Here is a 27,954-nt window from a genome sequence, read left to right as displayed (position 1 = left end):
GGGAGCCGGTGTACAGCTTCCAGGTCATGTGGCCAGCATGACTAAGCCGCTTCTGGCAAACCAGAGCAGCGCACGGAAACTCCGTTTACCTTCCCGCTGGAGCAGTACCTATTTATCTACTTGCACTTTGACGGGCTTTCGAACTGCTAGGTTGGCAGGAGCTTACTCAGGAGTAAATTTACACATCAAAAATCATTGAAAAGGTTCTCTCAGAACCAAGAAGAGGGGTGGGTGACAAAAAGCCTCAGAGAAAAAGGAAAAAAGGAAACCAGAGGGCCTTGGGTGATCGTATAGAAATGCTGTCTTTTAATGATCCTGTGACCAAATAAATCCAATTCAAAACCTGACCTCAAATAAACAATTGATGCACATGGAAGTTCTACTCCTGACAAACAATTTGCTTTTACTGGAGGAGATTGCTCATTTTCCCTTTGGTTATACAGTCATAATACTTCTTAGGATTCCTTTGTATTAAAATGACATATTGACTACTTTTTATGCTCTTTACAGATAAATGTGTTGGGGGGTGGGGGTGTTTGTTTATTTGTTTGTTTGCATGCATGTATGTATGTGTGGGTACACAAACATGTATGGGGGGGTGAGGTGCCAAACTGGATCTTTGACCCGATTGACAGAAAGCCTGATTTCGGTCCTGGTTTAGAACTCCCATATTATCAGGGCTTCATTGCAGCCATGACAACCATGGGGCTGCCCCAACATGTCATTGGCCCAATGCATGTGGCAGGCCACACTCTGGACCTTAACTGGGCAGGAAGAGGGTGATCATCAGTCCCTTTTCATGGTCAGATGCTCAGTGAGGGGTGCCCTTTTTCCAATATAAGTGCAGTACAACGCTCTTTGGCAATGCTCTTACCTAGCACGTTGGTGTACTGGTAGCGGAAAAGCATCCCATCTAAAATCTATGCCTGTCCTGCTGCTGCTCAGAGGTGTACACGAGAGCAGTACAGTGGTACCTCGGGTTACATACGCTTCAGGTTACAGACTCCGCTAACCCAGAAATAGTACCTCAGGTTAAGAACTTTGCTTTAGGATGAGAACAGAAATCGTGCTCCGGCGGCGCAGCAGCAGCAGGAGGAGGCCCCACTCGCTAAAGTAGTGCTTCAGGTTAAGAACAATTTCAGGTTAAGATGAATTAAGTTCTTAACCCGAGGTACCACTGCACTTCTCCTAAGGGAGACATGCGCTTCCATGTTTCGCTTTCGTATTCCCCGCTCTCTCTCGCACCAGGCCGCTGAAAGGCAAGGCAGGCCACTCCTTGTGAGCCTCACACCTCCTGGCCGGCTCCCGGAGGGGGAAAGGCCCTTGCCCGCGCGCGGCTACGGGGAAAGCGATGCGAAATGACGACCGCGGGTTCCTCCGGCGGCCTCTGGGAGGCGGCAAAGCAAGCAGGAAGGCGGAGCAGCTCCGGGAAGAGTGAGGCGGCGAACGAGCGAAAGGAAAGAGGAGGAGCAGCTAGTGGTGCCGCCGCTTCTCCTGCCAGGCCGTGGCCCTGGCCGGGCCTCCTCAGTAGCCGGAAAGGGAGAGGCGGCGCGCCGTGTGGGGAAAGTCCCTTCCGCGAAGCGGCCCCGATGTCGGGCGAGGCGGGTGCTGGGCTCTGAGCGGCGGCTGCGGCGGCTCCTCGTCCTCCTCATTCAACCTCCTCCTCCTCTGCGAGGGAGGGGGGCGCAGCCGCCGACGCGACTCCCAGGCCCCGACCGAGGAGAGGCCGCGGCCTGCAAGAGCGGAGCAAGGAGGGAAGCCGGGGGTGGGGGTGGTGGAGGCGGAGGTTGCGTGCGTGCGAGGGCGCAGGATGCCGAGCCGGGCCCCCTCGGCCTGGGCTTCCCGGTGGCCCCAATAAAGCCCCGGCGGAAGAGCCTCGTATGAGGCCTCTCCGCGGCCCAGGAGGCGCCTCCGTCGGGCCCTCCGTCCCCCGCTGAGTGCTGTGAGGTGGGCTGGGGGTCCCGGGGAAGCAGCCCCGCGAGAGGAGCCCTTCTGCGCCCCGCTCCCCGCCTCGCCTGGGCGGCCTGCGCTCTCCTCCTTGCCCTCCAGACGCGCAGCCCCACACACCCCATATACACTCACACTCACCCGCTGGAAGTGGAGGGATGTCTTCTGCCAACTCCGCGGACATGATCGAAACCCCCCCGGTGCTCAACTTCGAAGAAATTGACTACAAAGAGATCGAGGTGGAAGAGGTGAGTCCCCACAGGTGGAGAGGGCGCCGGGAGGGACATTGGGTAACTCAACTCGGCAGTAAGCCCCACATAATTCCAAAGACACTTTCCCCGCCCCCGCCCCCCTTGGAGATATATAGATGCATATATAGGATGGCAGGCTCGGTTGCACGAAGTCAACATTGCCTGCATTGCCCCCATGCGCACACTTGAGGCTGTAATCCTGTGCCTAAAAATTACTTGAGAGTAAGCCCAATGGAGTACAGTGCACACGTAGGATCGCAAATTTATATGAGGGGTCTGGGCTCGAGGCTTTCCTGAAACTGCACCTTCTCTCTTCTGCCCCCCCCCCCCAAAAACACACACTCTATTTGTTTACAGGCTAATTGTACACATGACCCATTGGTGAGATAAAGACGATATATGACAGTCAGGGTTGTGTGTAGTATTTAAAGGGCTGCCCTTAGACCAGTAGCTTGGGGTTCAAATCTCTACATGACTTTGAAGCTCACTGAATGATCTTGAGCTGATCCCCATCTCTTGAGCATAACTCACAGGCGTATTGTGAGGATGGAATGGGGAGCGACCTTGAATTCCTTAGAAGGTTTGAAAATATAATAATACTAATATTCCAGTGGTACTTTATCAAGCATGAAAGCTGAGCTATGGCTTGAGTAACTAGTTCTGAGGCAATCATCTCAAGATTTGATTCGCAATAAGATTTAAAGGCTGCCAACCCCAGCACACACACTTGTTTAGGGAACCTCAACACACATAATTTTAAAATAAAAGATAAGACTGAGGGACTTTTAGTGAGTAGTTCGCTAGACTGGATGGATGGGAGGTTGCCTGCTCTTGATGGGGGTACATGCCCTCTGAAGGACCAGGTACGCAGCTTGTGGGTATTTCTGGATCCTTTGCTGTTGCTTGAGGCTCAGATGGCCTCAGTGGTACAAGGTACCTTCCGTAAGCTTCAGCTTGTGGCCCAGCTACACCCCTATCTGGACAAGGATAGCCTAAATTCTGTAGTCTATGCTCTGGTAACCTCTAGATTAGATTACTGCAATGTGTTATATGTGGAGCTGCCTCAGAAATTAACATATAAAACAGCCAGTATAAAATAATTATCACTAAACACAGCATTAAAGCAGTAAATCAACAGTATCACCAATGAAACCACGTAAAAGCAACTTAGAACAGATTGATCTTCAAAGCCTTTTTAGATCAACAAGACCCATCAGTGGTGGGATCACTTTAAAACTGTTAGCTACTGAATATGGGTTTGGTATCTTAAGTTTGAAGAGTCATCATAAAGTCAAAATCCTTTTTGCAAGTTTACTTGCAAGTAGTCCCTGTTGACTTTTGTGGGACTAACCTTTTCCACCTGAGCTATCACATCTCCTGGATGAATTACAAACTTTCATATGCACTCAGCTTCATAAACACTAGGTAGCCAGAAGTGACATATTTTCTCAGCTCAGGGAGATCTTGCATTCAAATAAAAAATTGGTGTGTCAATGATGGGAAGTGTGTAAGGAAGCATAAGATCCCCAAGGTTCATTTCTTAAAAATAAAGAAATCTGCACACTCCTGGAGACTCGGGATAATCAGTCAATGCCTGGATAGAAAGGTTTTTAGGATAGAAAGAAGTTAGGGCATATGCAGAGATGGAAATTATTTTGGACAGATCTGTACAGCAATATCTCAAATCTGAACATGACCCGCCATCCAGGTATGGTGGTTTGCAGGAGCTTGTTTAAACCTCTTGGTTTTGTTGCCTGCCTGAGACTGCAAAAACAGGAAGTTGCCAAGCATCTGGCAGACTGTGATTAATATATCTTGGCAAGCCATGAGTTGTGCAGGTCTTTTGCACAACATAAATGTTTTACCATGTCATTCTATAGTAGGAAGAAAGAAAATAATATGAGCTATGCAGATGGTTTGATTGAAATATGTAACTGAAAGTTTCCAATTGACTTTTTATATAGGTTGTTGGAAGAGGAGCCTTTGGAGTAGTTTGCAAAGCAAAATGGCGAGCAAAAGATGTGGCCATTAAACAAATAGAAAGTGAATCGGAACGAAAAGCTTTCATAGTAGAGGTATATTTTTTCCTTTTAAAATTCTTTTAACATAATCTGATTAACAGGTAGCCTATTGTGAATTTGTATGGGTGCTCATAATTTTATTGCTGTGCCGTAAAATGTTCCTTTAAGATTTATTGTGAGTTGTGTTTTGAAAAGTTTCTACACCCCTGGGGGTGTATTCAGGACTCTGTTGGGATGAGGGACAAACTAGAAAGTTGACTCCAAGAACCCTCTGAATTGTAGTCCCACCACCTGTATTTGGGAATATTGCAAACTCAATTAGCTGATTAAAGACTGAATTCTTCCGTGTCTGTAGGGATATTATGGTAACTGCATTTGCTTAGAATAAAACAACTCTGCAAACTACTAAAGCTGACTTATTGGTGTCCTGCTTCTCCAGTCACGCTGGCCCATTTAAAATACTACTTCCCGTCTATGTTCTCCCTACAAGCAGTGGTGAGGGAAATGGGACTGTGCGTTCCTACTCTTCCTGCTGGTAACTCTTGTCACACTAGATGTGGGTGTCACATTTTGTAGGGTGTGTCAGAAGGGTGGAGAGGGAAAGTGTGTTTTCTACCACACATAGAAAAGAGATCAGGAAGTGAGTGTAATTTAAACCAGATCACTCAAAGTGACAAACTACTTGAATATGTACACTTATTTATCAGATGATCAACACTTAATATTTCAGGGGGTTGGGGGGTGAGAGAGAGAGAGAGGTATGGCACTTCTGTTGGTGGTACACTCTAGTACAATGGTCCATTGCTAGTACACTATTTAAACATGCAGAAATACATCATTAAGCATAGTGTGCCCACAATAGGCCTGACTCACACAAATAGGCAAATAACTGGCTGTATTTTTTTTTAGCCATGCTTGTAGTTGGTTTTGCATATGAGGGCAGAAACTTGTCCAGTCCAGCTGCTGAAAGGGAGCTTCTACTCCATCCCAGTCCAACTGCTTGGATAAACCTGAGAGACAGAACCATGGTGGTCAAAGGCCTGATACAAATTTCCATCCCTTTTCTCTGGAGTGGGATGAAACTACATTTCTCTTTCTGGACTGAATTGGAGTGTTCAGGTTATCCCCCACAGGGTCCTGTGGAGTGTCCAAGCCTTGCTTCTGTTGTGTAAAGTGTTGATTAGGATTGCCAGTTACTACTACCATTATCTGCCATGTAACATCTCTGTACATTTTCTACCTATAGCTAAAGACTATTGTTCTTCTCAGAGGATTTGTATTGATGTAAAATTAGTCCAGGGACTCAGCTGCAAATAAAACATTTTGAATGTGTTGTAAAGTGCAATATACAATTGTGACACTAGATGGTGACTGTGAGCTATAGCAAATTCAATGCTTTTTTCAAAACAATTAAGAAAACACATTTTACAACGTTTTTAACGTGTGTAGATTAGGCAGCCATTATTTGTGGTCTCCACCTATCCCTCCCCTATTGTATGTGCTGTGGACTTCGGACAGGGGTGGGGTCACCCTTTCACTTTCATTCTTAATGGCAATCAGAAGCCATGAGTTCCCCCTCCAGATTTTTCTGTGGTGAGGGGACTTGGGGGATAGGGGTCTCACATCTTGCTATGATTGGGACAGTGGTCACCCAGAATTGAATGCTTGCAAAGGATAGCCTGCTAAATGTGTTTCTAGAACCTGATATTATGCTCAACCTGATTTTATGTTCAGATGCTGTTCTATACGTGCAATACTACAATACTACTCTGTCACTGGCAGAGTAGTGGCAACCAAGGGCCACCACAGATAACACAAACTTTATCCAAAGGGTAGCCATAGCAGTCCTTCTCACTGAAAAGTTGCATAGGGGGAGGGTAACTGGTAGTAATTTTTTTAAAAAAATTAGTGTTAGGTGAGGTATCTGCTTTGCACTAACTAAACCACAGTTCATTCTCCAGGTCTGTGTAAAATACCATACAGCATCAAACCAGTTTTAGCATTCAGCTGTGAATCCTACATGAGCAAAGATTAGAAAAGATCACTTTTTTAAAATTAAGGACGTAGCCTCTAAATGCATTATTTCTCTTAAATTCCAGCTTCGACAGTTGTCACGTGTGAACCATCCTAATATTGTCAAGTTATATGGAGCTTGTTTGAACCCAGTAAGTTGCACTTTTTCTGTTTTTGAGATCACAATACAATATTTTGTAGGGCTAAATATTTTATGATGATTAAAAGTTTTGCTTGCATTAAGTAAGAATACGAGAGCAAATAGTTCCTTAGTTGGCTTACTTGCACATACTGCACTGACTTTTCCCATTTTTATTATGAAAATGTGTGTATAAATTGGATATGCTTTTGCTATTTGTTTAGCAATAAACCTGGAATAATCAGGTTTCCCAGGTTATGTTTCATGGGTTCACTTGGCCCAAGATTTTCTTTTGCCCCCCTTCCAATTCACATGAATAATTTCTAAAATTAGTTTTAGAACTGTGCACCAGTTAATTTATTTTCATTTGTTCTTTCCCCCCTTCATTACCAATGTTCACAAGTGATAATTAACTGAAATACAACATAGAAGTGCATCAAGATTTTTGTGTGTGCTGTGTTTCATGAATATGCACAAACCCACGTGTGCATCAGTAAAGTAGGGCTGGATGGATATCATGTAAGAACAGAAGGAAATCAAAGTTGCAGCAAATTATATGTATGAAGCTATCTGCAAAGATCAGAAATCGAAAAAAGATCATGAAATTATCCCGTTACTTTTGCCGCTTTACAAACAAGATCAGGCAATTTGGAACCCACAAATCCACACAGGAGTTTAGATAGGGAACTTTTCAAAAACATTCCTATTTTAAAGATTTTCTTCTACATAAAAATCAAAAGTGTCTTCTAACTTAACACTTTGATTTTTCCACAAAGGTTTGTCTTGTTATGGAATATGCTGAAGGAGGTTCTCTCTATAATGGTGAGTCTCTCTCTTGAGTTGCATTATCCAAAACACTTAACTAAAATGCAAGGTTGCATTTAGAAATTTGTACTATAATTCCAAAGCTGTAGAAGTGACAATTTCTTTCTAGTGTTGTTTGATTTTTATAATGTGAATTCATGTGTTCTTATTTTGTCTACTTAAAAAAAAAAAATCAGAACTCGCTATTAAGTATTCTACTCAACTACCATTAATCAACTCCATTGGCATTGGGCCTAAAGTTGTGAAGATATTTCATATAACCAAATTGGCTAAGCAAGAAGGTGGGTTCATCAGCAAGTTATGCTGTGGTTGTGCAATTGCTTTACTATGAGTATACAGTTACTGAACCCACATCTTTTAAGTCACCACAAAGCCACTGAAAGCATATTCACTTGTGGTATTATAAACATAGAGATTGAATTGTATTCTTAGTGAAGCATCCCTTATATTGCATTATCTAGAGCTGCCATATTTCAAAAAGTGAAAATCCAGACACAATAGTTGTTGAGCTACCCTCACATTACCACAAATACCATTCAGGACAAATGACTTTGAGCACACATTCTTAGTCTGCCAGTTTGGCCCTGTGTTTTGTTCTAGAAATAAAGTTACTGCAATACCCAAGATGTTTGTAACTTATTCTTCACATAAGTGGTGCAGTTCACAAATTAAATTGGCTACCTTTTTGTGTCCAATGCTGCTAGAAACAGTGACTCAGACCTGTGATTTTGTATTCTTGTTTTGTATCAACTGTAATGTGCAATTAAGTTCTTTTTAGTTTGTAACTTTGTTTTTCAGTCCTACATGGTGCTGAACCTCTGCCTTACTACACTGCTGCACATGCAATGAGTTGGTGTTTACAGTGTTCCCAGGGAGTGGCATACCTTCATAGCATGAAACCGAAGGCCCTAATTCACAGGGACCTAAAACCACCAAAGTAGGTCTTTGGGCACTGTTTAAGCTTCTTAACATTCAAAATAAATCTTGTAGTCTTCTTCCCACCCCCACCCTTCTTAGAGGATAAATGGCTTACAGCGCATCTGAAAGCAGATACTATGCTCATATTATGGTGCTTTTTATTAGCAGGGAATAGGGTATTCAGCACAAGTGCTCATTGTGCAACATGCAAAGCATGTGTTTGTATAACATCAGATACCCAATTCTACGAAACTGTTCTTTAAAATTAACATTAAAAACAATGATTAACAAATCTATTGAAAGTTATGGAAGAACTCCCATTATAGCGCTCCATTCTTTATTCTGATCTGTGATTGATAATAGCTTGGAACAACATGATAATCCTCTAATAAAACTCTCCTTCTGGCAAGTTTGCATCATTCTCCTCAATGGATCATGGGATTTCAGGATGCAATCTTGAAATGTCTGGCTTACAAGGAAATACAAATCCAGCACCCTCCTGGGCTTGCCTTAGGGCAGTAGTAAGCACAGACGAATGCTCTATTCCCAACCTCAACTCTATATTTTTCATTTTCTCTCCCACTGAAAACAATGGAAAGAAAAGGGAAGAAACAATTTTAGACCCTCACAGAAGTGTGTCAATCTCCATCCAGTTTGGGGCTCTGGAGGGAGGGGTTAGAGGAACAGAAGACTTTGGATTTTTCAGATCTTAGCTACTTTTCAGCAACCTTTTGCTTTTTTGGCCCTGCTGATGTCAGAGCTCCATCACTGGTTGAGCTAGGACATCAGAGGGGTCAGCATCACCTAAGAGGGGGCAGTGGGCAACATCTTATCCTATGGCTCTTGTAACACCTTCCCAGCAGCCATAGAATCTCACCCTTAGTGTAGTAACATTTTTAAAGTTTCTATCCCACCCTTCTTCCCAAAAGAGCTCAGGGCAGCAACTACTCTTATTTAGTCACAAGATTCCTAAACTATTCTGTTTGTTTGACAGCTTGCTCTTGGTGGCAGGGGGGACAGTTTTGAAAATCTGTGATTTTGGTACAGCCTGTGATATTCAGACACACATGACCAACAATAAGGGAAGTGCTGCTTGGATGGCACCAGAAGTTTTTGAAGGTAAGAAAGTAATTTGATGCCTAATATGCATTTTTTGTGTGTTCTACTAGCTTTATTGTTCGTTGGTTTTTATACTGATTTTTATTTATCAAGGGCATATGTAATTTTTCTTTCTCTGTATTCCTGTTGAATATTGTAATAGGTAATGGGTTGGGGAGGTTAAAACAATATATTTAACAAAAGTTAGATATTTAATACCTTGAGTTAATTTTAACAATAAGCAATAAACTTCCAAATCGTTAAAATATTAGCTATATATGTAGACCCACCATAAATTATATATCTTGAAGGGAATTACCTGTTGACAAAGTAATTTGTGCTGTTATGAGTCACTTTGTGCATATTTACATTGAAAAGTAGCCTATAAACTTAAATATTAAATAAATAAATAAACTTGCTTCCATATTAATATATACCTGCATTTAATCTTGCAGGAATTCAATTCAAATATTGCCATTTATAAAATCTGCTTAGTGCTATCACTTGTGTGGCACTGAAATAGATATGTATATGAGATTATGCATGCAGGATAGGGGCATTGGTGTAGCCTTGTCACATGCAATAGCATCCTGGTGTGGACACAACGTAGTAGAAGTTCACACACACTCAGAAGTCACCTAAGAGTTTCCTTGCTCCTGTTCTCAATCTGAATATGTAATAAGCCATTCAAGGATGCACTCTCTTGGTTCCATTGAACTGTCACTCAAGGAATGCTTTGTAACATGCTTAGAATGATTTCTTTTTAAATTTCTAACAAAACTACTTGCAAAGAAGTTTTCTTTTTTGAAAACTCATCAACTGTTGTACTAAGAGAATTTAAGGGACTCCTAGTTAAATATTTCTCTCCAGATATTTGGCATTGATCAAATTAATTAGTGGGGGGTGAGAGAACCTTTCCTGTGCTTTGTATGTTAAATTTGACAGTTGGGTAGTCCTGCGTGTCAATAACTTGCCCCTCCCCCAAACCCAGAACCCTGTCTTTGGTGATTCAAAATATTCAGGGTATAAAACCAACCCTGCAAGGTATTACACTGCCATTACTCCTTAAGTGCAACCAGCCTGGGCCAAGAGACTCCCAGACCTTACTGGAAACTTCCCTAAGAAGCAACAGCTGAAACAGGACTGCCTGTTCCCTGAGCCTCAGATTAACCACCTTATTCAGTAATCGGTAACCAAGAGATTAGGAACTAGAATTAGTACCAAGGCATTACCCAAAATAGACAGATAGCAACATAAGCGAGGTAGATGTATTAAAAAGAAAAGACTGGAAGTAGAATAAAAATAGCAGCATATGATAGAACCAAAAGAGCCATAAAAGTTACAGATCAAAAACCCAATTGACAAACACCACTGGGAATTACAAATCAGACTAAATAAGAAAGCTAACTTCCTAACTCTATCAGTTCCATAAAGCACTGACCCCCATTCTCAACTAGCAGGCCTCACTGCAGATCTTGAAGCACAGTAGCATAAGATAACATAGTGCTTCAACCTGATGAGCTCACTCCATTACTGAAAAGTAACTTCTTCGCACAGACCAGAGGCCTAAGCAAAAGAATCATTTTCTTGACATCTTCCACCGAACATCACAATGATGTCAAGTGATAATTGTCAGTACTTCAAAACACCATGCCCTACAGGGTGCTTTGAAGCAACCACCCATCAGCCGAATGCATTCCTACTTTCTGCAGAGATTAGCTGTTTGATGGCACACCCCATGATTAACTTGATCTACAGACTTGAACACAGCTGATAGTAACTTCAAGCCTGCTTTTTGCATTGGTTGGTCATGGGGTACGTCTTCTTTACCTGTGTTGTAGCATCTCATACAGAGTTGAATGCATGGAACACCTTGAGTTTTGTCAGTAACATTCAGAAAATATATTGTTTGAGAAGGCACACATTTTGTTTTTAAAAGGATATAAATCATATGAATAACCTTTTTTCAGGTAGCAATTACAGTGAAAAATGTGATGTATTCAGTTGGGGTATTATTCTTTGGGAAGTGATTACCCGTAGAAAACCTTTTGATGAGATTGGTGGTCCTGCATTTCGAATCATGTGGGCAGTTCACAATGGTAAGTTCCAACTTAATGGGTAACTGACAAGTAGCATTTCTGAATTTTTTTTTGTGTGTGTATGTATTTGCCACAAGTTTTCAGTAAAGTGCATTACTCTGGTGCCTAATTCACTGGCGCGAGATTGGGGCAAAAGTAGACCAGCCAGGGGCAAATCCACTTGTTTAAACTCTTATCTACTCTAGTCGCATAGAAGGCAGGGGATTATTTTAAATAGTAAAATGGTCATTGATTGATTGATTGATTGATTGATTGATCAGTCAGTCATTTTATTTGTATGCCTCCTCTCCAAAGTTAAAACCATGCTCAGGGAAATTTACAACTTTAAAAAAATTACATAACTACAAACATCAAAAAGTACAGAGCCAAATTAAACATTTTCCACTTAATTCATTGTTTCTTAATTTTGGATGTTGTGATTTAACATGAACAACAGCAATAAGCCCTCTGCCACAAAACCCCCTAAACAACACCCCAGCCCAAGATTCTGTTAAGCAGCCTCAGCTTTTGTAACTAGAGTCACAATTTACCTTCTTGCAACAATTTGCTGCCTTCTGTGCTGTCTTGGCAGAAGCCAGGTTGGAAGTAAAAAAAAGGCTTTGGGGACTGAATGGGAAGCCTCTGACAGCTGCATTTGGCCTACTGGCCAGAAGATCCCCATCCTCAGCTGAGAGGATATACAGCATTTGCTTTTCTCATTCAGAACCCAAGTACCACTTCATAAATTGGCATACCTGAAGGAGCGTCTCCACCCCCATCGTTCTGCCCGGACGCTGAGGTCCAGCGCCGAGGGCCTTCTGGCGGTTCCCTCATTACGAGAAGCAAAGCTACAGGGAACCAGGCAGAGGGCCTTCTCGGTAGTGGCACCCGCCCTGTGGAACGCCCTCCCATCAGATGTCAAAGCGATAAATAACTACCTGACATTCAGAAGACATCTTAAGGCAGCCCTGTTCAGGGAAGTTTTTAATCTGTGATATTTTAGTGTATTTCTGGTTTTTATGGAAGCCGCCCAGAGTGGCTGGGGAAACCCAGCCAGATGGGCGGGGTACAAATAATAAATTATTATTATATTATTATTATTATACCCTTTCGGTAAGCAATTTAGTGAAGTGATAAAATAATCCCTATATCCACTCATGTGAAATCTTTCAAGTTGCAATGTTGCAAGGATAGCAAATGGAAAGCCGCAATATTATTTTGTTGAAAAAGCAACAGTATTGTTAATTTTCTGAAATCGTCAAGGATGGTTAGTTCAGTATAATCAATGGGATAAATACATTTGTTTTGTGTAGAATTCTTACATCTTCATTGTACAATTTTATAATGTATTTTTTTAATGATCTCCCTGTAGGTACTAGGCCACCACTGATAAAAAATTTACCCAAGCCTATTGAGAGCTTAATGACTCGCTGTTGGTCAAAAGATCCCTCACAACGACCTTCAATGGAAGAAATTGTCAAAATAATGACACATTTGATGCAGGTACATTTTTCTTACATATGGCATAATGTACTGAAAGGACTGGCTTATATAAGGCATGGAAAGTAGATGTTTTGGAAGCAGTGGGGGAAAGAGAAGTATGGAAAAGTCACTACCATTGTAGAAGAGAATGATAATGGAAGACCACTTCGTTGCAACAGAACATCCAGCCCATAAGAATTTGCTGGCTTGGGATAATGTTCTGCATATTTTAAAACTATATATAGTTTATTTTGTTTAAATAAGTAGTACAGAAAAAAGCTAACAACAGCAAAAAAGAAGAAAAATAGATTGAATACAATCCAAAAATATTGAAAGTAAATATTACATACTTACCATATAATCCTCCCCCCCCCCCCGCAGCTTCCCTCCGCCACAATTCGACTCCACCTTTATCTTTGCATTCTCCAAATGTATCATTCTTTGTATTTCTTTTATCCCTTCTCTTTTCCAAATCATAGATATACTTTACATTTTTATTCTAGGCATATTAGCATATATTTCTTAGAACAATATTTTAACATACAATCTTCAAAACATTTCCATTCCTTCTTTAATTTTTGATTTGACTGATATCTTATGATTGAGGTTAGCTTAATTTTGTTAGTAGAATGTTGGGTGGTTTTTTTGGAGGAATAATTCTCTTCTGCTTTGAACATCCTGAAACAAAGGTAAACAGCAGACTATATTTTTTACTCTATTTGAGACTTTTTCTTACTGCTTCCCCACCCACAGAAATACATTGTAAAATATTCCATGCAGGCCCAGTTTGCACTTCATGCTAAATTACTGTTTAGCACTTTCAGAACAAGTCTCACTATCAGGTACTCCTCCTCACCTTTCCACTCTGTCATAGCTGCAAGGAAGAGATCAGAAGCCTCAAATTTTAAACACCCCCCACTTCACTGTTATGCCCAAACTATAGTTTATTAAAATTATGGTTTGTTAGCAGCCATAGTGAATGATGATTTGAGCCTTACTTTTGAATATAAATCATGTTTAAACTAACCACAGTTCCTGCAAGTTTGGTCATAGCAAGGAACTCTGGTTTGTTTAAAAGCAGTTACTGAAGATCCTAATGCCAGGTAAAAAGAGAAAAGTGGGGAGCTTTGAAGTCTGAGATTTGCCAGGACAGATTCCCATGGCATTTCACCTAGGAATCCTCTTTCAACTACCTGCGACAGTTTCAGCCTTACAACCTAATTACAACAATCTTGCTATAACTGCTTTAGCCTTCATAGCCACTGGAAATATCTATGCTGCAATCTAGAGATAGCTATCTAATTTCTTGAAGTAACTAAAGAGGGAGTAACATGCCACTTGGGACCCATGTTTACAAATTACTTTACTGCATTTGCATAATATGCGAGATTACAGTGGAAATGTGTAATAGAAATTATGCTGGCATGCAAGCCTAGAATGGAAATGTTCACATCTATGTTGCCAGGATTACTGGCAAACATATACAGCCACACCATATATCTCTTGTGCTAGTAAACTATTTATGAGACTTTTCTACAATCACATTTGGAGTCAACTTTGCAAAATGAATACTGCCTTTCATTACTGAACATCAGGCTTGTCTAGTGAATAATGTTTCAGTATATTTTGACTGATGCTATTAAACAAATGTTGCCATTTATTTAATATCACAGTAGAAAGATTGCATACATCTTTTAAAAATAATAACGTTAGCTGAGTGTTGTCTTTTGCCTGATAGCAGCATACATATGAATCATGCTACATCTCTCCTTGTACTTATGTCTGACATTTTTATGTTGTCATGACTTTGTAGTTAAAGAATAAACTGGCTTTATACCAAACATCCAACCACACATTTTGAGAACCAAGTTGAAGATCTTAGGGAGTTTACTAAAATAATATATACAGTATTGATTTTTCCTGTTTCATGTTCTGTCCAGTGAGCCAGGACACAAAATGAATTTGTCGATCATTGAGCTTTTCCTCCTTTACGTCTTTGCAGTACTTTCCGGGAGCAGAGGAACCTCTACAATACCCTTGTCAGTATTCTGATGAAGGCCAAAGCAACTCTGCTACTAGTACAGGTAAGTAGATTATATGCATAAGTAGTTGATTATTAATTAAGATTATGTAGAATTAAAAGCAAGCACAATGTCCTACTGTTCATTGTGTCAGCAGATGAATGGTATAGGCATAGCCCAGAACCACTGCACTAGTATGAGTTCCCAATTTACAGTGTCTATTCTAATGCCAACACAGCAAAAGATGTCATATTGGCGCAGCAGTATTTGGTATAACTCTAGAAACAAGCAACCTTTTTTTCTTTTGTAGCATTGTACTAAGCTGTCATGGTAAGACTCACCTACATACTGTTTCAGATGTTTTTTTCAGGCACCATGGAACAACCATTGTGTTTAATATTTTCTTAATATGGGCTGTAACCCGCAGACAGCATAGGAACAGGAAGCTCTCTTATACTGAGTCAGTTCTTTGCTCAGTGTTTTCTTGATTGTCAGAAAGCAGAATTCCAGACAGTAGTCTTTCCCAATCCTGCCTGGAAAGACCACAGAGCATCTGCTCTGCCACTGAATACAACCCACAGAGAGTTAGTTCTGCTTCTTATGCCTTAAATATTTGAAGCATAAATGTTTATGCCTCAAATGCCTTACATACAGTAAGATATGCCTTACATACAGTAAGATAAACCGTGCTGCAGAGTGTAAGATATTCTTTCTTGTAGTTGATTGACAGTACGATGATTTCAACAGACTAAGGAATCCTTTTCACACAAAGTTACTGTGAAATGCCTTAACATATGTGGAGAAATTACCTGGAAGCTAGCTTTATGTTCAGATTTATTCCTCATAAAGTTTAGTGCTATCCATCTCATATACTCACAGAAAGAAATAAACAAGATAACAACTTTGCAGTCCATATTTAAAAGATATGCAGGATCATGCTATTCTGAAACCGGGGTTTAGCTGAAACACCTAAGCCTTCTAAAGAAGGATTTATGTCAGCAGAACTGGTATCCATTAGCAGCACTGCCTGTCATGTTTCCAAACAAAATGCCTTTAGTACTAGTGATTTGTTGTGTTGAGAGGATGAATTTGATTTTCACATACTGGGATAAATCTGTAATTCTAACAAATATGTTAAGGCTGTAGTTATGCAGTCTAGTTGGGGGTTTTTAAAAAAAATAATCTAAAAATAAGAAATAAAATACAACCAGTATTTAAAACTGTAGTTTTGTAGTCATGAGTGACTTCTCAAGTAAAGTAACATACTTCTAAAATGTATAGGTTCCTTCATGGATATGACTTCCACAAATACTAGTAACAAGAGTGATGCCAACATGGAACCAAATGACTTTCCAGGAACTGCTACCAATGACACTATTAAACGCTTGGAGTCAAAACTGGCCCAGCAGATGAAAAATTCAGCAAAGCAGTCGGTAAGAACATAGAAATAATAGTCATTAAGGAAACTTTAAAATCAAAATAATGAGATCTCCCTAACCATTACTGCTTGAAAAATACATATTAAAATATTTTAAAACTCTGACAGTAAGTACCTATTCAGAGTTTGTGACAAAAAAATACACAAGATTTAAAGACATTTATCAAATCTAACTACTACTACTTTTGTTAAGGAGATCCAGGTTTGCAGAGAGCATAAAAAATAAGTTCCATGCCTTACACATATGTTTATACCTTAACAGAAGCATAAACTGCCTACTCTTCTTCTGAGAGTGGTTATTATGGGCTTGCATATCATCTTAAGAACTAAATGAAAATGGCGGCTGCAGATGTATTATTCATGCAAACTTTATTTGTTCACCCATTTCTGCAATTAGTTTTTGAATCATTGTAAAGTGTTTCGTTTTCTGCAGGGAGAGCCTGGCCGTTTGAGCTTACCTCCATCTCGCGGTAGCAGTGTCGAGAGCTTGTCAGAAGTTCGTGGGCGACCGCAGTCAACCCTTGTTTCGGGAGAAAGCAAACGAATGAGTGCTGATATGTCTGAAATTGAAGCAAGAATTGCTGCTACCACAGGTAAAAGAATCTTACTAAACAGCTAGGCAAATGGGACTGACATCAATAAGTTCTACCAGGGGCTGTAGGGCCAAAATGAACAGAGAGAGCTGCATTGTGGGAGGAGAAAATCATCCACAATCAGGTGGATGAACCTTGCACCAGTGGAGCTTGCTGGCACAAGATGTATCTACCTGAGGACTGCAGGAGAGGACTGCAGGATCATTTTGTTAGCTGTGCACATTTGTGATGCTGTTTAATTCTACCTGCACACCCCCATCCTTCGCCATTGAAATGGGTTATGCTGGGTGCAGTCTGACTCTCAGTTAAGTGCACTTGGGTTGCAAGAAGATGAGTGAGATATATTTGCAATTATTTTTGCCTTCTCTGGCTATGTCCATGACTATTAAAGTTGGTCACTTTATTTTTCTAAATCTATGCAGTTCCCTTTAGGACTGAATGTTTTCATTTGCCTGGAATTCAAATATTTTCTGCATTTTAAGAACAGCTGGTTTAATTGAAAAACTGGAATTCTCCACATGTAAGAGGAAACTGGTGCATACGTGAGGTAGTTATTATTAAATTAAAATACGGTGATCTTTTGTAGAAAATTCTATTTACTCTTTACTATATCGTAACTAAAAAGTGTTGTGTATGGCCTTTTGTAATGAACTCTGAATACAAGTCTGTGATTTAAAGGCTGCCTCAGTGGCCAGAATGCACAGAATTCATAAACAGAACAGAAAATTGCATGCCTATTCATCACCCTGAAATGGTTGGAAGGCAGAAGCTGCTGTCTCAGAGTGTGGGAACAAAGGCAAAGTGCGTGTCCAGACTTTGTTTCAGGGCCTTTCTCCCAGCTGCTCACAATAGATCAGAGTTGCCAGGGGCTTCCAAGTGAACCTTCTCAAGGAGCCCCTCAAATATTTGGTATGATCAAAGCTGAGGCAGAGAGCATGTCTGGAGTATTTGACCACGTTAATCTTGTGTTGTGCAGAGGGTGGTGCCTAAATGGGACCAGAGCACTTTTTTCTACCCTGGCTTGAGGTCTGAAAGGATCTAAATAAGGCTTCCATTTCCGTTTTTTAGTAAATTAGTGGAGTACCTAAAATGTACTATGTCGCTAATTATAATATCATAATTTATTATAAAAGGCAACCACAGCTTAATTGGGATTGACATAACTAAAGCGATGTTGTTTAATCTATTTGTATATTAAAGATGGGTTTTTTGTACTGTGGAAAATTATTGGTATTCTGAACCTGTTAATGTGCCCTTACTAAACAGACATTTTTATTTTATCAATCAACCTTTCTGTTGCTTACTTCTGGTGAGATATTGGCCGAACAACGATGAAGCAAAGTTTTCAACAGGCAAATGGGATGACTACATCCCAGCCTTTGAGATCGTAGGTTCTCTTCTGTCAGTAATAGTTCAACATTTAATATGTCCTTGTAAATGGCTACAATTGCATTCCTGTACAAAATTAACAAAGAGAAAGTCCCATTGAACATTCATACACATGAATTCAATGAGTAGACATGCGTAGGATTGTGTTTTTAAATTACATTTTGACTACACACTCACTTCATTAGGTGACATAAAACAGATATACACACTGGAACTGATACTGGTTTGTCATTAGTTTTTATACTAGATCAGTTTCCTGACTTCAGTGGAGCAGTAGAGAAAACTGAGAGGCAATTCTTTGTTCTTAGATTTTGATCTGGGTATCCTTTTGATTTAAAGAAGGCTAATTTGAAAATGTCAAGTACCCAAATCAATAACATATAATTCCAGGAGAAACTTCAAAATGGAGATCATCTAATTATGTTTATGTAAATGTGGTGGAGCAGAATGCTCCAATTCCATGACTGTCTAAATCAGAAGTTATGGTGCCTAGACTAAAATAAATGTTTTAAAGATTGATGTGTGGCCTCTATTAGGAAACCAATGAGAGCAACAACTCCTGCTTATATGCTCTTAATGCAAGCAATTGGCTAAAGCAACAGAATTTAAATCTTTTAACTACAGGGAATGTTGCCCATGGTCAAATCTGCTATGTTCATCCTATTAGTAGTAGTAGTGGTGGTGGTGGTGGTAGTAGTAATATATACCGCCCTATACCCGCAGTTCTACATTCTAGTCCAGAAGTAATCTATATTTGGAGCTGGCAACATTACTGTTATTTATTTATGTTTGTGGCCAACTCTTTTCCATAAGGTCCCAAGGCATGTTACATCTTAGAAATAGAATAGAATACAAAACTGTAAAACAAACTTACCCCAACTTAGAAGTACCATACAATACATACATATCAATGAACCCGATGGTATACAGGGATTGGTGAAGGCACTAAATATTGCTAGATTCTCATCCACCGTATTCATAAGATTCTTATAGAACAGCATTCCCAGACCTGTTATTTGTTCTTAAGAAGGAGCTTTTAACTTAACTCGTTGGGCCATTATACCACCACTGTCACCACCTTTCTTTATGTTACTGGTAGCATTAACAGCTGTATTTAATTCCAAAGCTTTCCATTACACATTTCACTTCCAGAAAATACTTATATTTCATCATTTTAATCTTTCATTTGTGTTTAATATTATGGAGGTTGCTGATTCTGACTCTCCTTCAAAATGGCAGTTCCAGTCAGTTTCCATCTGAAAAGTGGGTGGCAGGGAATAATCTGGCAATGTTAGTGCACGTAAATCAAAAAAGCTTTCTTGAAAACGTATAGGCGTTTTCACTAAAATCTTTTGAGAGGAACACTTTTTAGAAAATATTTGGACTGCCACATGTGGCAGACATCTTATTAGTATATTAGTGAAGTGGAGCCAGTGGACAGTTTAGTTTATTTTGTGACCAGACGTTGGTTTTCCCTCTCTCCTTTACCATTCCGCTTTGTTTGTTTGGATTTTGTCTTTCTAACTATAACTAATAAAGTGCTGTGTTACGTTGTTGACCGTACTTATGTTTGTTGCCCTTAACAAATGCTTTACAGTTTTGAGCATGAATGGAAAGCTGTGCAGACCATTCTGCATGACCTTTTTTGCATGGTCTCCAGTTTAACCAAGTTGAGTAAAAGGTGCAGTTTTAGTCTGAATGATTTGTGTTAAAATTGTAGTCGTTTGCATGTGTATTGTATGTGTGTATGTGTTTTTTCAGCCTTTTCCAAACCTAAACGAGGCCATCGTAAAACTGCTTCATTTGGCAACATTCTGGATGTCCCAGAGATCATCAAACCAGGTATCACATACCGGCAAAGTGGGCCATTGACATGGATGCTGGAATAATGATCAGTTCTTTAAATACTTCTTGCTCCTGTTAATGAATTAACAAGCTGGCACTACATGCTAAAGATGCATGAGAAAAAGAAGGCTTTTGCTCCCATTGCAAATTAACACAATTCTTTGAACTAGTAAAAAATAATAATAATAACAGGTGAATTTGTTCAAATTCTCAGTGTAGAAAGAACTTGATTTTTAAAAAATGAACTATTAATATGATTCTCAGGATAAATTTTCCTGAATTATGTCAACATACCAGTGTTGTCTTTCAAATCCAAATGGTTCTCTTCATAAAAAAACCTCTTACTTAGAAAGGTTAATATGTGAAACAAGTCTGCATTTTGAATGATTAAATAACAACTACATTATCAAAATGATATCAGACTAGTTTTGGCTATAGTAATAATTAAATGGTTATTTAAACCCATGTATATGGTTTATGCCAGTGCACCAGATATGGTTAAAAAAACAGATTTTAAGAAAGTATGCAATATCTATTAAGACTGACTAAATGTAGCCTGAGATATAAATGCATTTGTTACAACTATATTTTGTTAGTTTTAATTTTTACTAATTACTATTAATACATAAAGGGAATATATGGAAGGCCATGCAGTAAATAAAGGACTTAAAATAAATATTTATGAATAAAAATGTAGGGCAAGATCCAGTGTTGTGCAAAGAGACTTCTCCTTCCTCTCCTCATCCTGCCTCTTCTCTCTCTCATCCACACCAAATCTGTTCTGGATGGTCCACTGGTCGATGGATACAGTCAGATTTCAGAAAGAGACACACTTGTTATTAAAAAAACACAGGTACACATGTACATTAATATTTTTTCTTCTCCAAAAAGTTGCTATTCTGTCACAGATGTCTTGTTACTGTGACTTCCTTCTCTCAATTTAACATTTTCACTTAGGGTGTTTTTAAGTTGAACTGCTCAAAACACTATATACTTTCTTCACACTTTGGAACAGTCTCATCCTTAGTTAAGTTTGCAACAATAATTAAGTTTCCAGTCATAAGTAATTTACAACAATGTATTGGATCATAATAAGTGCTCAGAGAAAGGGATTGGCAAAAGAACACTTTCCTGTATTTCCTGTATTCCCCCAGAAGTCTGAAAGTTTGGTGGGCCTTTCTGAATGTGGTGAGCTATGAAGCAAGAAGCAGTTCAAAAGTGGATGCATGCCTCACCCACAGAAGTTACCTGCGCTTAGATAGATAGATAGATAGATAGATAGATAGATAGATAGATATATTGCAGTTCCTTCTCCCACCCCACTGCCCTGCACCTCACCTTAGCCTTGGGAGAGACTTTTAGCGGGCTTCTGGGAAGGATGGAAATATCTCCTTCTGCAACCTTGGGATCCAAGCCATTTCTTTCTTTCTTTCTTTCTTTCTTTCTTTCTTTCTTTCTTTCTTTCTTTCTTTCTGCAAATTCAAACAGCATAATTTTTGGTTGTAAGGACAGATTATCATAAATCTCATGACAGCTGTTTTTATTTGATAGCTAAAGCTTTTTATCTCAGAAAATGCTACCACATGTATGAGTTAGCTCCTGTGGTAGAGTGACATTTTCCAACAAATATCTGGGTTGGTTTTATAGATCTTATTCAAATCACGTGACAGTACAGGGAAGTGTTAGCAATAAGAATCTTATACAGAGTGCAGTGCTGGAAAGGAGGGGACAGGAAGCATTCTCTCTGAACTTCTTGATTCATTTTAGGGTCCAAGTCTATTTTTGTCAACTTTATAATTAAATAGGAATGACACCTGTTGAGTAATGAATGCTCTATGTACGATTGACAAATATACAGAAACAAAGTGACAATCAAAACATTCTTAACAAATGACCTTGGTGGTCAGTACACATGTTAAGTATCTCCCCACCCAAAATTTGTTTACCTATCATTAAAATTTAGGGTGATGGTTCTTTTCAAAGGCTTCTCTTTACCTTTTACCCCCAAATTACATAATCACTTGAATGGCACTCCTTGCAGTAGGATATTCTCTTGTGTTTTAACAGCATTGTTTTCAGTTCGTAAAGAGTAAGATGGTTACTTCTAAAAAATAGTAGTAGTAGTAGTAGTAATATTTATTAAATTTACTGCCTGCTCTTCACCAACAGTGTGGTTTACAACAATTTAAAATTCAGTATTCAGTATTAAAAACACTTAAAACAAATTGCAGTCAATTTGAAACACGCATCTCAGGTATTAAAGGCCAATGTAAAGAGATGGCTTTTCAGCATTCACTAAAAGCTGTATAGTGAAGGTGGCAGACATACTTTGGGTGCAACAGAAAATGCTCTCCTGGGGGCACCACCAGGACTTCTGACGGTGGCAGAAATACCAAGACCTGCTTATTTTAATACCCAAGAGGGTCTATAGGAAAGGAGGCGGTCTGTCAAATATTTGGGGCCTAATCATTTGAGGGGTTTTAAACAGTAATGTGAGCATCGTGAATTGGGCCTGGAAATGAACTGGCAACCAATGTAGCTGTTTTAAAATGGGTTATATGCATTCTAAAGGCGTATAATCTGGCTGCTGCATTTTGGACCAGTTGAAGTTTCTGAGTTGTGTTCAAGGGCAGTGTTTATAACTGGAGCTAACTGATTTCCGTGCTGGAAGCTTGTGTTTTTATGGCTGGACCCCTAAGCTGATATTGATCCAGGAGCAACAAGTATTTATCGATTTCCTGTTTGTTTGGCTGTGCTTGAGCTGCTTGCCCTATGCCAGTACTAGTTAACTGCAATGAAAATGCCTTAGCCTAACAGCTTGCTTTAAATCTCATGCTGCTAATCTGGAGGTTTCTCATTTAAAGCAGTTTGGTGTCGTCAGTGCTACAGAGCACAACCTTCTTGAATATAAATATATAAAGGCATTTTTAATTCTACCCCACCCTGATTATTTTAACTTTTTGGTGGCCATGATATAATGTTTCAGCAGCACATGTGCTGGGTTCTTTAGATTCACAAATGTTGCTAATCTGAAAGGAGAATGGGAATTCCAGATATTTTTTACAAGTTTATTTCAGTTAAGCTAATTTTAGAACGGAGCTGTTGAATGAAATGTGGACATAATTGTTACATCAGTCATGAGTGGATCATCTTGAGGTCCATGCTAAGTTGCTAGAGCCTGTGACCAACTGCATAAATCTGTTAATGAGCAACTGCTTTTTTAAAAAAACATCACAAGTTGTGCTTCCCAATGTAAACTCCTAATGATCATTTTCTTAATGACAGGCTGCTGCATGCTTTTTAAGGAGCAGATCACGGACCACTTAGGCAGTTCTTGGGAAGTTTGTGTAGTTGACCTGGAAGTCAAGCACTTGTGTGTGTCAGTACTCTGTAATTGATATTTTCAGAAGTGGCGCAGAAATTCTGAACCGCTTTGCTGCTCACAATATCAATTTGCTCTAAAGTTCTAAAAACTTTTAAAGTATCTGATTCCTTTTCTGTATTTTTTAAAATAACTTGTTAAATCAAAATCCTTTGGGAGAAATGGGTAACAAGCCGTCCAAATATATTCTCCTTTTGGTGGTGTGTAACTCAAGGGAAACCCAAGATGTTAAGCAAGACATTATTCAGAAAACTGGGTTGTTCTCTTCCTTTTTATCCCGCTTATATTCAAACTGGAAATAAGTTCCTAGGTCACTTTAATCAACATTGAGGCCTCGTATAAAGCCAAACTGCATGTTGTAAAACAGAATGATCAATTGAAGGACGCTGAATGCATGTGCTTCTCATTGTTGGAGTGGTTGCTTGCGTTACCGCTGGTCTGTGTTTTTCTAAAACAAAAATGTTATGTAATGTAACCTTCAAAGACTGAAGAATCCTAAGTATTGTGTCAGCTGTTAATTTCAATGTGTTGGTGTTTCCTTTGGACAACTGATCTCTCATCCCAGAAGCAGCATAAACAATGATCATTAGAATAGCAAAATGCTAGCGGAAATGCTGCATACCCAAAAATTGTGATCTTTTGTTATTTTATTGGCTTGCAGATTTTAACAATGTATATATATATCACATATAGCCATTAATTTTTTAATTAAAAAAAACTGGCTACATTTTCAAGAATGAGACAAATAAGTATAATATGATTCTCTGCAACTTAAACAGGAGCATTATAACTGGAATAGAAATTGGGTTGGCCTTTCCTGTAAGAGAGAGCAAAATTATGATTTGCAGGTCAGTACTGCTGATTACTCATTTTGCTTACTAATCCAAAGAAGTGAGAAAACTGGCAGCATCTTATCGTAGTAGCCGTGCTCTAGAAATCCCCATAACGTAACCTCCTTGAAATAGATGTCGTCATCAGTGCCAGCCCCCCAAGCACTAAGCCTGTTAAAGCACATGTGACAGAAGATGGTGAAGGAAAGTGCAGAAGCTATTCATGGGATAGGAGTGGTTATTGTATTAGGATATGCTTTCTGTTGACACGCCAGTGTGCAGGGTGTTTTTTTTTTCTTCTTCTTCTTCTTAAAACTTTGCAGCTGTCTTTCTGCTCTCCCCCACTCCTCCCCATATACAAACACACTCTTTCTCTCCCTCTCGCTGGATCTGTACAAATTCCAAGCTCTTTCTGCAACAGTCACACCCTTATTTTGTTTGAGTGCATTTCAGCTCCTTTTTTTTTTCTTTCTCTCATCAGCAGGCAACGGACAACAGAGGCGCAGATCTATTCAAGACCTTAGTGTTGCTGGAACAGATTCCAACCAGGTAAAAAAGCTTTTTTTCTCCTTGAAGATCATAGTTGGTTCATTAAATGATTGTCTAATATTATTTTATTTTACTTTTTTTAAAAAAAAATGTTTTTGTGGGTGAGCAACTCTTTTCAAATTGAAACCACCAAATTAAAATTATAAAATACCTGAAGAGCACTAGAATTGTGAAAGTGCAATGTACAGCTTTGAAGAACCTCTACCATAGCTCTGTACTGCGTTAAAGATGCTTAAACTGGCAAGAAAAGTTTCACAATATTGTCTCTCCTTTGCTATAGTCTGAAGTATATTTGCTTGCCTTTTGGTAAGACTTAGTAATGGTAAAACAAGCCTATATCCCTATGTATTATTCCAGGTGAGAAAATGGCATTGTACTTAGTAGGAATTGGTTCCAAGCGAAAAACGGCCAACATGCCTAAAAAGATTGCAAGTTCTGTTAACGCTACCCATTGAAAATGTTTATTGTTGACTATGCATATGATGCTGTTAATTACTATTTTTTAACTATACTACTTGATATTTGGCTAAATTTGAGAGCAATTTCTTGCCTGCACAAACCTTTATTTATAAAACTTAGAATTCTTCAGCTTCATTGCTTTACTGTAAAACTTTTCAAAACCGATGTGAATTTGAAAGCTCTCAAACTTGCGTTAAGGGAAAATACAACTACTGACTTATCCATAGTTTCACCTTGTCATTTGAGGTGACATTTCTGAGTACATATGCACATACCAAAGACATATCATTTCATCACTTTGTCCTTAGTGGCTTAGAGTGAAATCATTGGAAGGGGGGAAATGAAATGTTTTACGTTTTGTGTTTTTAATTTTTATACCTGAGCTAATGGAATGTCAGGCAACAGTCTTTAAACGTCAGTAGCATGAGTAACAGTGATTCATTTGTTTTGAATATGGTTAGTGTCAAACTAGTAATGGCAGCATGCGTGCTGCCTAGGTGCTTTTCATTTTATTTTTTTGTGAAATGTGTGATCATGGCCTTCATAATTAATACTTGTGCTCCACCTGTATTTGTATCAGCATAGAACAGGGATTAAATCTTTCCTCCCCATTGAGATGGGAGCCCACCACAAGCCAACCAGAATCTTGGTGCAAAGTGTTCAATAACATTAGTCCTTCAATAAATTCTCTGTATATTCTTTAACAACCATCCGTCTGGGCATTAATGCCCACACATTACCTATGCATGTATTATAAGAAGAGCCCCACTGGATTAGACCAAAGGTCTATCAAGTCTTGCATCTTGTTTCCATTAGTGACCACCCAGATGTCTCTGGCAACCCTGCAAACAGGACATGAGCACTCTAGCCGTCTTCTGCTGTGGTTTCTCAGTAACCAGTATTCAGAGTCATGCCGGTTCTGATCCTGGAAGTGTAGCAGAGGTGTAATGTAGCCATTGATAACCTTAGCACTTTTCCTACTTTGGGCTCTAAGAAGCCCATCCATAAATGTACAGAGAAGTTTTGATTGGACTGGAGCAGGGCAGAGGTAAGAGGTGTACACATTCCAAAGGATGGGCAACACTCCTCGTTTTCCATGACAATAATTTGTCCTTGCTAACTTTGTTCCCCTTTACGGCCAGTTCTTGTAATTTTGCATTTTTCAGCAGGGATATTGTGTCTGATGCAATCTTGTCCCAATAATCCTTTCACTTAACCCAGCCTACCATTCCATGTTTATTTGGTTGATGAATAGTGCTGTTTATTTTCCCAATAGATCCTGATTTTTATTTACATGATGTTATACTGTTGTTGTTGTTGTTGTTGTTGTTGTTGTTGTTGTTAATTGAATTTATATACTGCCCTATACCCGGCGGTCTCAGGGCGGTTCACAGAACAAAATAAGAATATAAAACACAAATATATAATCAAAATAAAAACAACAGCCCAATAACCCCCCTTCCCCCTCAAAACCCCACCATGTTTTAAAAGGGTAGAACCCAACTTCTGAGGGCCATAGCCATTGTATGCAATTATTTTTTCCTTTGTTCTTGACGTTAAATAGTCAGCAGGGGCTGCAAACCACATCAGTATCATGGCATGGGGAAAGGGGGACTTTAAGCCTTTGCTGCATTATGGTGTCAGTCTAAACTGAGGATGGGAGGCCACACCGGCTATTTTCAGTGGGAGGACGAATATGTCCTTTGGCACCAAGTGGGTGGATTGGAGAAGAGGCATTGCTGCTTTTTTAGCTCTACTCTTTTCTGACAGCAGTATATTCCCCTGTCCCCTTCACTAGAAAGTCCCTGAGCTCTGATGAAACATGTAGAAAAACATCATGGAAGAATGACTCCCGAAACTTGTGGACTGCTTCACATGTTTTTTATATTATTGTTTTCTTTATTTCAAGGGGAAGCAAACCTCTCAAATGTTCATGAAAATTAACTGATCTGGCAATCAAGAAATTTCAGATTTTCAAGTGTTGTTCTGAAATTGCAATGTGCTTAAGATAATAATTTGGGTTTTTTAAAAAAAAAATGTCTTCGTACAGGAAAGCAGGAACAACAGTAGATCATCTAGTCCTAGTGTGAGAATGATCACTACCTCGGGACCAACCTCTGAAAAGCCAGCTCGCAGTCTTCCATGGACACCTGATGACTCTACAGGTAAAGTTGGGTTTGGGTTTGGCTTGGAAGTATCAACACTCGCTCTTGAGAAGTACTGTGTTTGCGTAGTGATTTACACACAAGGCTTGTGTGTATTAAACTTTATCAACTTCAGGTTCAAAATCAATGTGAGTCCCTGCTAGTCATCCACCATAGGGCAAGTGAGTGTGTTGCTACAGCTGTGACTGCGGCTCCTTATTTGGCCTCTTGTGTCCGCACCATAATCAGAAGCTTTATTGCACTAGCCAAAGGCCACAGCATCATCTAAAATACTCAACTACATCACAGAGGGAGAGAAAGCTGCTGCTGTCACCTGATCACTTGCTTGCTCTCCATCAGTAGTGCTGAACCATGGGAGGGTGATCATTTGTATTTTACAGGAACCCGCTAAATTTTTATGCAAAAACCTGGAGCCAGGACTGTCGGACATTGTGCTGTGTGTCAAATTTTTGTTACAAAATGTGTTCTTCCAATGCTGTATGTAAGTTACTTTTTAGCATAAAACATATAA

General features: G+C 39.5%; 1 protein-coding gene across 3 annotated transcripts in view; it reads left to right on the top strand.

The window, feature by feature from the left end:
* The first annotated feature begins 1,370 nt into the window (after positions 1-1,370).
* MAP3K7 (mitogen-activated protein kinase kinase kinase 7) overlaps positions 1,371-27,954 on the top strand; it is a 35,709-nt gene continuing 9,125 nt past the window's right edge. The window contains exons 1-14 of one of the 3 annotated variants that reach the window (XM_081857114.1): positions 1,371-2,195; positions 4,163-4,273; positions 6,319-6,384; positions 7,148-7,193; positions 7,995-8,133; positions 9,109-9,233; positions 11,183-11,311; positions 12,663-12,793; positions 14,775-14,856; positions 16,075-16,226; positions 16,665-16,824; positions 19,975-20,055; positions 24,752-24,819; positions 27,329-27,443. In XM_081857114.1, the coding sequence (XP_081713240.1) occupies positions 2,106-2,195; positions 4,163-4,273; positions 6,319-6,384; positions 7,148-7,193; positions 7,995-8,133; positions 9,109-9,233; positions 11,183-11,311; positions 12,663-12,793; positions 14,775-14,856; positions 16,075-16,226; positions 16,665-16,824; positions 19,975-20,055; positions 24,752-24,819; positions 27,329-27,443 (1,495 nt within the window). In that variant the 5' untranslated portion in view covers positions 1,371-2,105. The remainder of the gene's footprint in view (positions 2,196-4,162; positions 4,274-6,318; positions 6,385-7,147; positions 7,194-7,994; positions 8,134-9,108; positions 9,234-11,182; positions 11,312-12,662; positions 12,794-14,774; positions 14,857-16,074; positions 16,227-16,664; positions 16,825-19,974; positions 20,056-24,751; positions 24,820-27,328; positions 27,444-27,954) is intronic. The other 2 variants (XM_081857116.1, XM_081857115.1) reach the window with 2 other exon arrangements.

This window comes from Podarcis erhardii, assembly GCF_964252035.2.
Source record: "Podarcis erhardii genome assembly, chromosome: 3".
Classification (NCBI taxonomy): domain Eukaryota; kingdom Metazoa; phylum Chordata; class Lepidosauria; order Squamata; family Lacertidae; genus Podarcis; species Podarcis erhardii.
This window is presented reverse-complemented; position numbering and strand designations above follow the sequence as displayed.